The following is a 16,997-nucleotide window of genomic DNA, read 5'->3' as shown; positions in this document are numbered from 1 at the left end:
GGCTTATTGAGTTTTGCACTTCCTTCTTCATTTCTTCTTGAGATTTCTTCAATGTTTCTATCTCTTTTGTGAATTCATTCAGAAGTTTAACCCTATCTTCCTTCAGTTCTTTGATTTGTTTATGTGTTCTTTAAATTCAGTGAATTCTTTTATCATGTTTATAATTGTTCTTTTGAGTTCCACGTCCTGCATTATCTCTAGGGTGTTCTCACTGTACTCCTCTAGAGAAGTGGGGATATGTTATTTTTTTTCTCATGTTATTTTTTCTCTGTGATTTTGATGTGGATTTCTTTTGTATTTTCTGATTCTTGTGGGAGACTGAAGCCTTCAAGTTATGTCTGCTTCTTTTTGTAAACTTTATGTGCCTTTGGGATTTACCTTTTGGGCATGAAAAGCTGGTTCATCTAAGCTTCCAGTTCTCTTTTTATTTTATATTGGAGTGCCAGATTGCTTTTGTCTTCAGGAGTTCCCACAGAGGCCTAAGTCAGATGAGGACCAGATGCTATCAGGCTTTCTCCTAAGGTCTGGATACTTTCAGGAATTTGGGGGTTGGACTGGCCTGAGAGTAGGGCCCAGGAAAGATGCTGGTCTCGGGCAGCTGGTGGCCAGGCCACCCAGAGATGCAAAGGAATATGGAGGCAGGAATAGTCCCCAAAGGCTCCTGAGGGCTTCAGGGAGGAACTGGGTTGGTGTGGATGTAAAGGATAAGGAAGTGGAGAGGTCAGTCCCAGTATCCAAGAAAGAGGCTGGTGGGTTCTGCAGCCCAGGGAAGCAGAATGAGGTGAGGGCAGGACCAGGCCCAGGGGCTCCTGCAAACCCTGAGAAGGAACTGGTTTCATCCAAGAGAGAGGTTGGCGGGCTGTGCAGGCTCAGGAAAGCAGAAGGAGGAGAGGGCAGGCCCAGGCCCAGAGGGCTCCCGAGAGAGGCTGACAGGTTGTGCAGGCCCAGGGAAGCAGAGGGAGGTGAGGGCAGGCCCAGGCCCAGAGGGCTCTTGGGGTCACTGAGAAGGAACTGGGTTCATCCAGGAGAGAGGCTGGTGGGTTTTGAAGCTCAGGGAAGCAGAGGGATGTGAGGGCAGGACCAGGCCAAGAGGGCTCCTTGTCAAGAAGAACTGGGTTCCTTTGGATGCAAGGGCCCCAAGAAGCAGTAGTCGTTCTGGGCAGAGAGGTCAGTCCCAGTGTCCAGGAAAGAGTCTGGCAGGTTGTGCAGCCCAGGGAAGCAGAAGGAGGTGAGGGTGTGACTGGATCTGGGATTAACTGAAATGAGAGAGATCTTCTTGATTGGATCATCTGAAGCTGGAAGACACACCCTAAATGCGGGTGTTACCTTCTGATGGCAGCCCACATAAAAGACCATGGCAATGGAGAACGCCTGGCTTCTTGCTGCTTGCCTTCTCTCGCTGGTGAGTTTGTCTTGCTGCTGTAGACTGAAGACTAGCTGATCTTTTGGAATTTGTCAGACCTTCAGCGCCAGATTGGGACTACTGAGACATCCAGCCTCGTGGACTGAGAGACTATGGATTCTCAGCCTCTCCACTGTGGAACAACCATTCTTGGAGTACTCAGTCTCTATCCTGTAAGCTAAGCTGATAAACCTCTATACATATATGTTCATTCTACCAGTTCTGTTTCTTTGAAGAACACTGACTAATACAGCCATCTTTATTTCTTCTTTTGAGAACTCTCTATTCAGCTCCTTAAACCATCTTTTTTTTTTGTCTTCTTGAATCAGGGTCTCCCTGTAGCCCCAGCTGTCCTGGAACTCACTATGTAGACCAGGCTGGCCTTGAAGTCACAGAGATCTGCCTGCTTTTCTTTTAATTGGGTTACTTCCTTTCATGATTCTTTGTTTTTGAGTTCATTATATATTCTGGATGTTAAACCTCTGTCAGATGTGCTGCTGGTGAAAATTTTCTCCCATTCTGTGGGTTTTCTCTTCAGTTCCTTGGTTGTTTCTTTTGGTGTACAGAAGCTTTTTAGTTTAATGAGATCACATTTGTTGAATCTTGACCTTGTTTCCTAAGCAATTGATGTCTGGTGTAGAAAATCTTTGCCTACACCTATATCATGTAGGTTATAGCCAATGTTTTCTTCTAACGGGTTCAGAGTTTCAAGCTTCACATTGAGGTCTTTGATCCATTTTGGAGTTGACTTTTGTGCAAGGTGAAATATAGGGGTTTCCTCCAATGAATGATCTTGGTCCCTTTGTCAAATAGCAGGTGGCTGCCTGCTACTTGACAAAGGTGCCAAGAACACACAATGGAGGACAGACAGCATCTTCAACAAATGGTGCTGGGAAAACTGGATCTCCACCTGTAGAAGAATGAAACTAGATCCAGTGTTAATTTTAAGCTTTATTGCGTTGTGGTCTGATAGAATGCATGGAATTATTTCAATCTTTTTGTATTTGTTGAGGTTTGTTTTGTGCCCCAGGATATGATCAGTTTTGGAGAGAGTTCCAAGGGCATGAGTAGAAAGTATATTCTTTGGTGCTTGGGTGGAATATTTGGTAGATATCTGTTAAGCCCATTTGATGTATGGTATTGTTTAACTCAGCTCTCTGTTAATTCTCTGTCCTGTTGAACTATCTAATGGACACAATGGGTTATTGAAGTCCCCTACTATTAATGAGTTGAGATAAGTCTGGGTCTTAAAGTCCTGTAGTGTTGTTTTTATGAAGTTGGGTGCACCAGAGTTTGGTGAATATATGTTCATAATTGTAATATCTTCTTGGTCAATTGTTCCTTTGATCAGAATGAAGCGTCCTTCTTTATCTCTTCTTAGTTTTAGTTTAAAGTCTATTTTATCAGATATTAGGATTGCAATGCCTGCTTTTTTCTTAGTATCGTTCACTTGGCATAATTTTTTCCATCCTTTTACCTTACAGTAGTCCCTGTCTTTGAAAATTAGGTGAGTTTCCTGCAGACAATAAAAATATGGGTTTTGTTTCTTAATCTATTCAACTAGTCTGTGTCTTTTGACTGGGGAGTTCAGTCCATTGATATTTAAAGTCATTAATGAAAGATGTGTGTTGATTCCTGCCATTTTTAGTTCAAATGTTCACATTCTTGGTGTAACTGCATTTCCATAGTTATACCTTCATTAACTTCCTTTCCATAACCCCTTAGGTATAGTCATTCCTTTCTTCAGCTCTTTTTATTGCTTCAAGTATTTTCTGAAGGGTTCATTTTGTGGACATGAATTCTTTCAGCCTATTTATCTCATGGAAGATTTTTCTTTCCCCTTCAACTATAATAGACATTTTGGCTACATAAAGTATTCTGGGTTGGCATATGTGGTCATTTAAAACTGGGAATACTTTGGTGAAGGCTCTTCTGGTTTTCATAGTTTGCACTGAAAGTCAGCTGTAATTTTGATGGATTTTCCTTTATATGTGACTTGTTATTTTTCTTTTGTAGCTTTCAGTATTTTCTCTTTGTTCTGTATGTTTACTGTTTTTCTATGGTGTGCCATGAGAGGTTCTTTTCTGGTCTTGTCTATTTGGTGTTCTATAAGCTTCTTGTATTTGTATTGGCATATCTTTCTTTAATTTGGGGAAATTTTCTTCTACAATCCTATTGAACATCTGGTCCATACCATTTTCCTGAGATTCTTCTCTTTCCTGTATGCCTATGATTTGTAAGTTTGGTCTTTTTATGGTGTCACACATTTCCTGCATATTCCATTCTTATGCTTTCTTAAATTTTTCATAATCTTTGCTTGAGTGGTTTAATTTGTCCACTTTTTCTTCCAGTCTTGATATTCTGTTTTCTATTTCATTCATCCTATTGGTGAAACTTTCTCCTATTGTTTCTAATTGGCTTACTGAGTGTTTCCCTTCCTTCTTCATTTAAGCCTGAATATTAATCAATATTTCTAAATCTTTTCTGAATTCATTCAGAAGTTTATCCCTATCTTCTTTCAGTTCTTTGATTTCTTCATTTGTGTGTTCTTTAAATTCACTGAGTTCTTTTCATCATGTTTATAATTATTCTTTTGAGTTCCTTGTCCTGTGTTATCTCTAAGGGTTTCTCCTTGTACTCCTCTAGAGGATTGATGGTACTTGGTGGGGATATATTATTTTGGTTTTTTATGTTATTATTTTTTCTCTGTGACTTTAGCATGTGGATTTCTTTTGCAGTTTCTGATTCTTGTGTGAGACTCAAGCCTTCAGTTGTTGAGTTTAGGTCTGCTTCTTTTTGTAAACTTTATGTGACTTTGTGGTTTATTTGTTGGGCATGAAAAGCTGGTTGGTCTAGACTTCAGGTTCTCTCTTTTGATTTTGTATTGGAGTGGCCAAGTTGTTTTCTTTTTGCTGCTCATGAGTTCCCACAGAGGCCCAAGTCAGATGAGGATCAGATGCTCTCAGCTTTCTCCTAAAGTCTGAATCCCTCCAGGAATTCAAAGGCTGGCCTGTCCTGGGAGCAAGGCCCAGGAAAGATGCTGGCCCCAGGAAGCTGGTGGCTGTGCCACCCAGGAATGCAAAGGAAGGTGAGGACAAGAAGAGGTCAGAGGGCTCCTGGGCACTAGATGGGGAAATTGGGTTGGCCTGGATGGAAAGAATCAGGAATCAGCACTGATTCTTGGCTAAGAGGTCAGTCCAGGGGAACGGGATGCCAAGACAAGAAATGGTCCAGTACCCAGGTTAGGAGGAGAGATGGGGTGGGGGAGTCAATGTGCAGTGGGTGCTGCAAAACTTGCCAAGGAAATTTTCTGGTACCAGGAAGCTGTGGAGCCAGGCTGCCCAGAGATGGAAAGGGAAGTGGGGACAGGAAGAGGCCCCAAGGGCTTCAAGGGACTAGAAGGATGAATTGGGTTGGCTTGGGTGCAAGGGATCAGGAAGCAGTGGGGAGTTTGGGCCAAGAGGTCATTCTGGAGGTCTGGGGTGCCACGACTAGAAATGTGCCAGTGCCCCTGGTAGGAGGAGAGATAGGTGGGGAAGCTGGGAAGGTGAATGGGGGGGTCAAGGAGCTCCACCAAACTTACCCAGGAAAGCTGCTGGCTCCAGGAAAGAAGGCCTAGACTATTACAAGCAGAGATTGGGAGATGATTCTGGTGGGAGCTCAGAAAACCAAAATACTGGTAGAAAGGTGGATGATAAAGGTATGCTTAAGAGGTTTCAGGGGGAAATGAGGAAGCTACTGGGTACAGAACTTGCAGCCATTCCTGTTATAGTCTGACAAAGAACTTGTCTACATTGTGTCCACTTCCTGAGACTTTGTGAGAGGCTAAGCTTAAAAACTAACAAACCTGAGTGAGGAAATTTCAGAACATCACAGTATTTACACTGTGAGACAGATGTCAGTAGCTGATTTAAGCCAGAATTAAAAGAATTACAATGAAAGAAAAGCATAAATTTTTGAAAAACTTATAGTATGATCAGAAAAGTATGTGTAAAGTTGGGTCCAAGGAAATTGAAGTCACTGAAAAAATTTAGCATCATTAAAAAGAAGTTAGGGGCAACAGATCTTGCTCAGTGGGTAAAGCACTTGCTGTACTACCATAAGGGACTGAACTTGGACCAGCAGAATACACATAAAGCACCTGTATTCCAGGCACTCCTATAGTGAGATGGGAGGTAGAGATGAGAATCCAGGGAAGCTCTCAGACTGGCTACCCTGTATAAACAGCAGCAAACAACAAAAGACATCATCTCAAACCTGGTGGAAGATGAGAATTGATATGCAAGGTTGCCGTCTGAATTCCACACATGTGCTACAGTATATACATGCCTTTCCACACACCACACACATACACACTTAGATGATAGATAGATAGATAGATAGATAGATAGATAGATAGATTATAGATAGATAGATAGATGATAGATAGATAGGTAGATAGATAGATAGATATAGATAGATAGACAGATGATAGATAGATAGATGATAGATAGATAGATAGATAGATAGATGATAGATAGATGATAGATAGATAGATGATAGATAGATGATAGATGATAGATAGATGATAGATGATAGAGATAGATGATATAGATATATCAACAAATATAAAGAGGCTGTAAAATGTAAACATATTTAAAAGACTACATTATCAAGACACTATGAAGCACCCTGCTTCCCAGGGCCACATTGGGAAGTGATTTTCCTCGATCATCCACGAGCTCAATCACTCAAGACACTGAAGCCATGAGTAAAAGGGGTCCAGAAATTCATCCCACTGGTGTCAAACTTTGACCTCATCCACATGATGATGACATTCCAGAACCAGACATACAGAATACAAAAGTTATAGATTCACAGAGTCTTCAACCTTTTGCTTCCACCTTGTACAAGGTCATGCAATTGTGGAAGAATCCCAATACCCAGAAGTAGTTCCTTAGAGGTTGAGTACTAAAGCTGTGAGAAGGGATCCAAAAATACAATGGAAGGTAAAGATTCTAGAAATTTAGAATGTGTGCCAAAGTAAGCTTCAGGCAATGAACTATTTGTCCTTCTGTAAGTGATTTATGTCACTTAGCAGAATATTCTCCAAGCTCATCCATGTTGTCAAAAGTGATAGGATTTACTTTTCAATGTATGAAAAAAAATTATTGTACATTTATATCAATAAATTTTTACCAGTTCATCCATCAAAATATATTAGCAGTTGACTCTAAACCACAGATTGTGAGCAATGCTTTAATGACCTTAGTAGTGTGCACTGCTTTTGTAGCTCTTGAATATTTACTCAGTACCAAGACTGGTAGATGGCATGTTTAGACGTTTGTGCAGTTTCCTTATTGTTCTCCATATGTGCTAGGTTCACTTACATTCTCATCAATAGTGTGCAAGAGTATTATTTTCTCCACATATTCACCAACTTTGTGAACTTTTCATCTTTTTATAACAAACCTTGGTGTGAGATAATAAGTCTTTGAGTGTCTTCATTTGCATGGAGATTGGTGATGTTAAGCGTTCCTGTGCTTTGGGGCCATGCCTGTGTCCACTATTGCATATGTCATTCCCTATTTTACGGAAATATTTCAGTTTTTTGTTTTTTTGTCTTTTTATTTATATTTTATTTAATATAGTCACTAAATTTTTGCAGATGTCATACAATCCATCTTAATCATATTTAGCCCCCTTCCCTATCTGCACTACACAAAGCCAGCCCACAGGACTTCATGCATTCTGACATATATGTTAAGATCTATCAAGTCAAGTTTGTGTACTCAGATGTCCCTCAGCGTGAGCTCATCCCCTGGAGGCTGTTCAGCCTGTCTAGTGACAATCCCTTAAAGAAGATCAACTCTCCCTCACCCAACAAAGGTCAGCTGCCAATAGTTTCTCCACAAAGTTATGACCTCCCAAAGTCTGTCACATCCCTAGACTAATGTAATTTCTTACTAAATGCTAAATATGGATCCTTATATTTACAAACAAATATGCCATTCACCATTCATCAAAGAAGCTTCTTTTGAAACAGACAGAGACTATTACAGAGTGCCACAACTGGTCACATAGAGAGAATAAGTGTTTGTGAGATGCCCAAGCCTAAGGGACACATCTACAATGGAACCACTATACCTAAGGTTTATGGAACATAGTGGAACAAAGAGTAGAGAGAATATTAATGCATCTCTAAACTCTCATCAGTGAAGCTTCTTCACAAAACAGAGGGAGATGAACACAAAAGGCCACAACTGGCCAAAGTGCACAGAATAAGAGTCTGCAGAGTATAGGTCCCTGGACTCCTACATTAAACGTCAACAAACCCAGGGCTTACTAACCATTGCAAAATAAGGGACAGGAAGAGTGTAAGAGCCAGGGGAGGAGGTGCATGATCCTAAGGAAATTGAGTCTTCTAGGCTCCAGGAATTTTGCTCATGTGAACTTACAGCAATATTGACAGCAAGCACAAGGTCCATGGAAACTCAATTAGACAAAACCCTCAAACTAGCATTGACCTGGGAAAATGAGCATTTATTATGAGTTATTTATTTTCTTACTATGGAGTTTGAGTTTGCATATGTTTTGCACATTAACCCCCTGGAAGATGCATAGGATATAAATATTTGAATCTTTCCTTTGCTGTGCAGTGCTACTTAATAGAATCCTCTTTATTTTTGTTTTTTGTTGTACAGCAAGATGCCAGTATATCAAATATTGTACACTATTATATCTTGGATCTTTGATGCAGTATTTCCTCCTACTTTCTCACACTATAGATTATAAAGCCATTGGTCTATTTTTCTTTCTTGATTACCTTTTCAGAAAATGTATTCTTGCTTCATTTAAATACTATTGATTTTTTAAACTTTATTGCCTATACCAATGCTGAATTCATTTATATTTCTAATAGATTTGTATAATCATTAGGGTTTTTATAGTTTATATTCTATTATCTTTAATCAGTGACAGCTTGACTTTTGTGCTTTTAATATGAACATCTTTTTTGTTTCTTGCCTGATTGTTCTTGGTAGGACTTCTAGAATAATATTGAATAAAAGTGGTAAAACTGTGAATCTGTGGTATGTCTTTCTCCAGATCTTAAAGAGAGTTTTTTCTATCTTAAATATTTGTATAGTTTGGTTTGGTTTTTGAGACAGGGTCTCACTGTGTAGCCCAGACCATTTTGGAACTTAGATGTAGACCAGGCAGATCTCAAACTCACAGAGATCTACCTGCCTCTGCCTCCTAAGCCTTGCTTCATTTTTTTTAATTACATGCCTGTTATATATGCTATTCATTATATTACAGCATATTTGTTGTATAACTAATTGGGTCCAAGATACTATAGTGACTAATGCCACAAGTTATCAATATTCTTTACTGCATCTGATGTGATTACTGCATTTGGTTTTCTGTCATTCCACCAAAGTGCTGTATTGCATTGATTGATTGGTGTGTGGTAAGCTACCTTTAGACCTCTGGAATACATCTCACTATATCATAGAGAATAATCTTTTCAATTTTTTAATATGCTTTATAGTTTAATATTAAATTACTTTTTATAGTTTATATTATTTTTATAGAGAAATAATATTTTTTGCCTTAGTATAAAATTATATATATATAATTCTGTAGAATACATTCTGCAGTTTACTAATATTTTGCTGAAGTTGTATTCATCTCTGTTCATCAAGAATATTGCTGGTATATGGTGTTGTTTACTGCCCAGGTCCTGACTGTTTTGGGTATCAAAGTAACACTCGTCTTATAGGATCAGTCTGGAAGTCTTCTCTCCTTCTCAAGATTTAGGGATATATTGGGGAGAAATGGCATTAAATCTTCTTTAAATGTTAGATAGAACTCATCCATTATGAACATTTCTCATATGAGGACATTTTATTACTGATTTAGTCTTATTAATGTTTTAGGCTTATTACTAAATTAATCTTCTCTTCAGGTTTTACATTTCTTCATGACTCAATAATAGTAAGATGTGACCAGATATTTGTCCATTTTTATAGGTTATCGATTTAGCACATAAATTTGTTCATAATCTCCAATAACGCTTTCTATTTCTCGGCTGCTGATTGTGATCTCTCCCTTTTCATCTCTAATTTATTTAAGTTCTCTCTGTCTTTTTCCTCATCAGTCAAAAGGGTCCCCAATTTTCTTTGTCTTTTATTGTTGGTTGGGTATTTTAGTGTCAGGAATGCATTGATACATGTGATTTTTATTATAGGTTTTGTAGTCTGATATTATTCCTTTCCTGCTAATTTTAGATTGATTATTCTTTCAGATTTTTAAAGAATATTATTAACATTTTTTCTTTAAGAAGCAACAAGAATAAATTGAAAGACTTTGTATAGGTTTGAGAATTTGGAAAGGGAGTGAATGACAAACATTATAGGAACAGTGACAAAGCTCACATTATTGTTGATGGTGATTTTTATTTATATTTTTCTTGAAGTTCAATGATAGTTCATTTGATGTCTTTCTGGACATTTATTACTACAAATTTTCCTCTTAAAATTGCTGGTGCTGTAGTACATAGATTTGCGATACAGTATGTCCATTTTCAACTGCATTAAGAAATTTATTTTTCTAGCTTGATTTTGTTCAAGTCTTGTGCATGCAGCCACAGCTACTGCGAGCCACCTCTCATGTCCAAAAAATTCCATTTCGCTGCAAATCCAAGGATGAGTGAAGGAAGGATTCTTATAGTCACACTTCTAGTCAAAGAGCCATTGGCAATGGATGCCTGCAGAGAGAGAGAGAGAGAGAGAGAGAGAGAGAGAGAGAGAGAGAGCTGTCTTCAGGGATGTGGTCCCTGGGAGGCCACTAATCTATTAGATGGTCCCACACCTATGAACATACAGGCAATATTAAATGGACTCAGTGAGTTCTTTAATAGGTATTAGTGGTGGAGAAAGTAGGGGAAAATGGAAAGAAAAGAGCGACTTCCAGCATGCTGCTAAACTTAAAATGTTAACTGGTCTAATCCTCAATTCCCCAGAGGCTTAACAGTGGCTGCACATAATGTCCGAGATATCCAACTCAGGACTTGAGAACGCAAACGATGGCCATCTCCTGCTGGCAATACTATCTGATGCTAGGAGCTATGAGGCTCAAGTCACAGAGTAAGTGGCCACAGATAATCAAAGCCCAGGCTTACCTATGACCAGGGCACCTAGAGCTGTGGTCCTCTTCCCGCTAGTGCTTCAAGTTTTAAGTGTCTAAGTCACAGATCACACAGTACAAGCCTCTATTTATGGTAGTCTAGCTGATGTACCCCTGACTTTCAAGATCCCAGAATTGCCAACATCAAGGAATCTGTCCTTTTTTTATTTACAAATTTCATTTTGGATAGAGAAAAAGGCATCCAGTCAACTAATGATGACCAAATCACAGAAGACAGGAGCAAAAGCAGATCAGTGTGACTACTTGAAAGTGAAAATGTCAGCATCAGCAAAGAGAATCATCAATACATTGAAATGACAGCCGACAGAATTGGAGAAAACATTGGAAAACTGCACATATGAAAAGGAGTTGATAGGTAGGACATAAAAGAAACTTCAAAAAACAAATATTAAAAATAAAACAACTAAAATGAATAGAACTAAATAGTTTTTCAAAAATGGCCACTTGGTGTATGAAAATATTCTCAATATCACTAAATATCAGAAAATTAAAATCAAAACCAAGCAGAGATATCATCTCACACCAATAAAAATAACTTTACACAACAAGAAGATAAAGAGTACTGGCAAGGATACAGTGAAAAGAGAACTCTTGTATAGTTTTATGGAAGACTGCATGGAGATACCTCAATTAAAAGAACTACCTTGTGAGTCAGTCATCCCTGAATTGAATATAACTTTAAGGAAAATGTAAAAACATGTCAAAGAAGCATGTCCTCCCATTTTTGTCATCTGATGAACTGGCAAAGAAAATATGGTAAATATGCAATACGGAATACTATTCAGCCGCAAAAATACTGAAATCATGACATATGCAAGGACATGGATTAAAATGGAGACCATTATGTAATGAGAAGTATTTAAAGTCACAGAAGCAATTAGATAATTACTAAATGACACATATTTGAATTTTTAATGATGTATGTGGTGTATGCATGTGTACATGTCATTCATGTATGTGCATGTGTGGGTGTGTCCATATATCAAACCCTGTGATCAATGTCATATGTCTTCCCCAGGTGCTTTTCCATCTTATTCTTTTGAGCCAGGGTCTCTCACTAAGCCTGGAGCTCATAAGTTCAAATAGACTAGCTAGCCAGTGCATCCCAGAAGTGCTCCTGTCTCTGCTTTCCCTGAGATTAAAGGTGTGTGCCACCAGACTTGATAGTTTTCTTTGAAACATGGTCTCCTTGTAAACGCAGCTGACCTAAACTTGTGACATAGACTAGGCTCCATCTCATAGAGATCTACCTGCCTCTCCCTCCTCAGTGCTGGCATTAAATTCATGCGCAAGCATGCCTACTTCATGCTTAAGGTTTTGTGTAGGTGCTAGATATCCAAAATCAGATCCTCATGCTTGCAGCATAAGGGCTTTACTGTCTGAGCCATATCTCTAGCCCCAATATTTGGAATCATTATCAATATTTGGTACAGTCACACACAGAGAGAAGGAAGAGGCTACACTACAGCAGGAGACTATAAAAAATCATAATGTAGTATATATGTCTAAAAACTAAAAGGATTTTGAAAGTTCTTGCCATTAATAAATGGCAAATGACTTGGAGACAGACATGTTTAACATGATTTTTGACATTGCAGCATGTGTGTGTGTACAGGAATTTTTCATGGTACCACACCACTGTAATATGCACAACTTATATGTTTTGTATTTATCAGTGAAATACATTTACTTTATAAAAAGTAGTAACCAATTTGATCCCTACAGACAGATTAATTGCTTCTCCCATGGTAAGGAGAGATAAAGAGCTTCAGATACTCTCACAAGAGACCTCTCCAGGACAGCATAATTACCTCCAAACCTCAGCCTCAGGAATCCCAAACTAACTCAACAGTGTCTCATTTTAGAAAGGATGCACTGCATGCTATGCCTGTTGAATATCATTTATTCATGTAATTATTAATCACTCAGACCTAAGGATTCACTGTGAGTTTTAATCAAAAATATGGAAAATATTCAAAGAAATGGTCACATCCAATGATTTTTAAAAGACTTCTTCTTCTTGACATACACTACACACTACCTATTCTACCTATTTGTCAGTTATAGAAATGATCTGGAAATTATGAGAGAGATGTGATTTTATTATGCTCATTTTATAAATAAGGACAAAGTAAATGACTCTTGTGAGAGCCCAGAAAAGTGAATGGTGGATGTGGAACCAGGTCCCTGCTAATATAATTATATCCATTTTTTACTGTCCGACTCAGGTTAGAAACATCTGCTCACAACCTGAGGAGGGCATGCCTCTGAAAAGACTTACGCAACATTTCACAGAGGATTTTACTGTTTGGACTGACTACTGTATACTGAGTGTTCTTATTTTCTATAAAACTGGTAAGTTTCTATAGTCCATAAACAATTAGGTGGAAATGTAATTCATGCAAAAGCAGTGGGCGGTATATATCAATCTATTGTGAGTTTCTTGAAAATACAAATAAGTTTTCAAAATCATTCTCAAAGAATGATCCAACAAATGTGTGTCTGAGAAATTTGTAAATATCAAAGTCCATCATAGAGACTTATTAGTAGGTGGTGCTTCTGGTCCCCAAAATATGAACAAAGAATAAGACACGATACTTTGGTTAAGTGATAACTTTATCACATTCAGGATAGATTTGCATATCATTACAAGTAACAAAATACAAATGGAATAAGAGTGAAATGATCCTTCTTGAAACATGAAAAGGGTCTTAAAAATTAACTATGCTCTGATCTGTACTTTCACCTTTGTAACATTATGCCATGCTGATTCTGAAAGATACATTTAATCCCTGAATTACAAGCTTTTCTCGGATGACCTGTGTTATTTTAGAGCATTACATATAACTTCTCAAATGCTCAGTTTCTTTGATAAAGTAAATATGATCCACTTAGCATACATGTCCCCTCATGTACAGTCACAAACTTGCCACTCATACATAAACTCCTTTTTGTACAGGCTAAGAGGATAGTATGTGTTAAGAATGGCAATCATGTCTGTGGGACTTACATAGGGCCACTTCATAAAAACAGATTCAAATAAAACATTTTGCAAAATAGAAAAAGCTGCCAATAGAAACTTGGGAAGTAGCAACAAGTGGCCCATAATCTGGGAAAATTCAAAGCTTGGTCTCTGTGACTTGGCTATGCCAGGAAAGTAATAAGAAATAGGATGAGATTTAATAAAAGGAATTCTTTTACTCCAGCTTAACTATAGCTTTCCAGGAAGAAATTTTGAAGAAAAATAATGTAGAATTCCAGCATTCAGGAAAAACATTCAGACACATGAAATAAAGACAAGAGAGCAGAGATCGTCTCAGTGGCCCTAACATGGACTAAAGGGAAAATAAGAAATGAAGCTTCTAGACTTCTCTAACAGAAATACCAGATGTAACACGATCCTTCTTAAACCAACATGAAGATCATTGTTCCAAACTAATGATAACAGGATAAATAGCGATCATCAGGCTTTGCTTTAAAACCATAAATTTGCTATTATTTATGTATAATTATTTCTCCTAATAGTGATTGAAAGTAGGTCTCATGACTGTCTTCAGGTTTCAGGTTGAAGCGGGATGTTCAGGGATGCTAGGCAGGACCAGGGATTCATGTGAATGATGCTTCACAGGCATTTCCTCCAGTCTGCTGAATCTGCAGGCACACCAGCACTCCCAACTGCTTCTGCAGGTTGAACCTGCTCCCATCCTAATGACAAACCATATCTACTATTCAGAGAATGCTATGATGTACCACACTGAAACCTTTCTAAATGTACTCAAATGTTTGTGGTTTTGATCAATGTCAACATGAAAAGTTCTAATATCTAATAATAAGTATGAACCATTAAAAGCAATTTAAAGCTTGTTGGTTCATATAGGACACTATCGTTACTGAAACAGGGTTGATTTCATTTTCTGGATTTTGTTTATTTTCCTTCAAAAACAGGAAAATACAAAGCAAACAAGATGAACATGTCACCTAAACAACTACTTTCCACTGAGAAACCACAAAAGCCAAGCTTGAAACAAAGGTGTCACTGAGTTCAGTGAAATTTATTTGCCCAGAATACAGCTTAGAGATGAGACCTAAAATGTACTTTTCATGGGTTGAACATGGGCATGATCTAGACCTGAAATGGTCATTTAATACTTGTGCACATATAAAATCAACTAGTCCACATCTGATTTCATAACATTCATGAACTGAACAAAGAGCAAAACATAATACTGAGAGAAAATAGAGAACTCATATAAAAATGTTCAATATCAGTTCTTGGCAGATGACATACAAGGAACTGTCAGCTTTACTAAGATAAGGAAAAGTCAAACTGGCAAGTGGAATCATCAACACAACCCTAGTCTAATATTAGTTAACAAGCATGGTAAGGGATTCATTAAAACTCCTCAGATGTGGTGTTATGTGTCAATGACACAATGAAATTGAAGCCAATGGTTGTTTTTTTTTTAGAACATAAACATACAGACTGATTCCACAATGAAAGAATAAATTTATGTTTGTAATTCTGTTCCTTTTTCCCATAGGTATAGAATATCTAAAGATTGACAGAGAACAATGATGGAGAACAGGACAAAAGTGACACATTTCATCCTGCTGGGACTCACCAATGACCCAGGCCTGCAGGTTTTCCTCTTTATCTCCTTCCTCCTCATCTACACAGTCACCCTGGTTGGGAACCTGGGGATGATCCTGCTGATTTGCATGGACTCTTGTCTCTACACTCCTATGTACTTTTTCTTAGGTAACCTGTCTCTGGTAGATTTCTGTTGCTCTTCAACTGTCACTCCCACAGCCATGGCTGGGCTTCTTGTAGGATATAAGATTGTTTCCTACAATTCCTGTGCTGCTCAGATGTTCTTCTTTACAAACTTTATTACCATGGAAAATTACCTGCTGGCCTCTATGGCCTATGATCGCTATGCAGCAGTGTGTAAGCCCCTGCACTATGCCACCACCATGACTACAGGTGTCTGTGCATTGCTGGTCATTGGCCCATATGTCATAGGTTTCCTGAATGCCTGCATTCACGTTGGGGACATATTCAGTCTCACTTTCTGTAAGTCCAATGTGGTCCACCACTTTTTCTGTGATGTTCCAGCACTCATGGCTCTTGCTTGCTTTGACAGTCAGATTAGTGAACTTCTTCTTCTTTGTGTTGAGAGTTTAAATATCTTTTTAGCTGTCATAGTTATCATGACTTCTTACATGTTCATTTTTGTCACCATCCTAAAGATGCACTCAACTGCAGGTCATCGCAAGGCTGTGTCCACCTGTGCCTCCCACATCACTGCAGTCTCCATCTTCTATGGGACTGTCATCTTCATGTACTTAAAGCCCAACACCAGTCACTCCATGGACACAGACAAAATGGCATCTGTGTTCTATACTATGGTCATCCCCATGGTGAACCCTCTGGTCTACAGCCTGAGAAACAAAGAGGTCAAGAATGCATTCAAAAATGTCAATAGTACATTGTTAAAGAGTTCATTCATTTGCTGAAGGCAAAATTGAGGATTTTTAAAAATATTAAGGGATACACACTTCCTAAATTCATTCCACTCAGATTTCCTTCATATGCTGAGTTAGAGGTGAGTCCACACTGAAGGAACATTGATGAAATGATATCCTTACATCTTAAAAGTTCTAATTCATGGGAAAAAATGCAATATTTTATAAAGAAAATATACACAAATTAGAATAGCTAAGATTTTTTAGGGTAATATTTTCAAAAAGCATCATTACGGATATTGATACATCAGTCATTTTACAAGTGAGTTTCCTATTACATGTCAGCGAAAATATACATAAACACTAACGGGTCATTGAGTTCTCATTAATGAAGCTCTCTCATGCACCAGAGGGCCAGGAACACAGAAGGTCACAAAAGGCCAACAGGTAAAGATCAAGAGTCTGCTAAAAGCTGGTCTTTGGACAGGACTTCTTTATGAAACTTCACCCACCCAAGGCTCAGGGACCATCATGGAAGAGGAGGCAGAAAGATTTTTAAGAGTCAGGAGTGAGGTGCAGGACCATATGGGAACAGACTCCTAAAAGCTCCTGGGAATCTGCTCATATGATTCTATTGCAATGTTATCAGCATACACAAGTCCCATGCAAACTCAGGTAGACAAAAACCCAGCATAGAACTAGGAAAATGAACAGCAGACCCCAGTCTTATCTGAAGAAATGTTGGTAACTGATTGCTGCTATGTGAAGAAGAGCTGATCTTCCTAAAACAAGGGACTCTAAATATGCTGACTAGACTCAGTGGATGGACTTGCATAAGGGACCATCTGGGGACAATGACTTTACACAGTGGACCTTAACAGGGATGACAGAGTATATGGGCTTCAGTACAGGGGCTATGGGAGGATGCAAGTGGGGACAG

The 16,997-nt window shown here is 38.4% G+C and overlaps 1 protein-coding gene across 1 annotated transcript; it reads left to right on the top strand.

The window, feature by feature from the left end:
• The first annotated feature begins 15,163 nt into the window (after positions 1–15,163).
• LOC103733408 (olfactory receptor 5B2-like) lies at positions 15,164–16,108 on the top strand. The gene has a single exon (XM_008832213.2). It carries the CDS (start codon positions 15,164–15,166, stop codon positions 16,106–16,108), a length of 945 nt encoding a protein of 314 aa, XP_008830435.2.
• Positions 16,109–16,997: the final 889 nt, after the last annotated feature.

Source organism: Nannospalax galili, unplaced genomic scaffold, assembly GCF_000622305.1.
Source record: "Nannospalax galili isolate Female #2095 unplaced genomic scaffold, S.galili_v1.0 scaffold936, whole genome shotgun sequence".
Classification (NCBI taxonomy): Eukaryota; Metazoa; Chordata; class Mammalia; order Rodentia; family Spalacidae; genus Nannospalax; species Nannospalax galili.
This window is presented reverse-complemented; position numbering and strand designations above follow the sequence as displayed.

Excerpts from the sequence above, each read along its gene's own strand:
- LOC103733408 (XM_008832213.2), top strand. The coding sequence starts at position 15,164 with ATGATGGAGAACAGGACAAAAGTGACACATTTCATCCTGCTGGGACTC.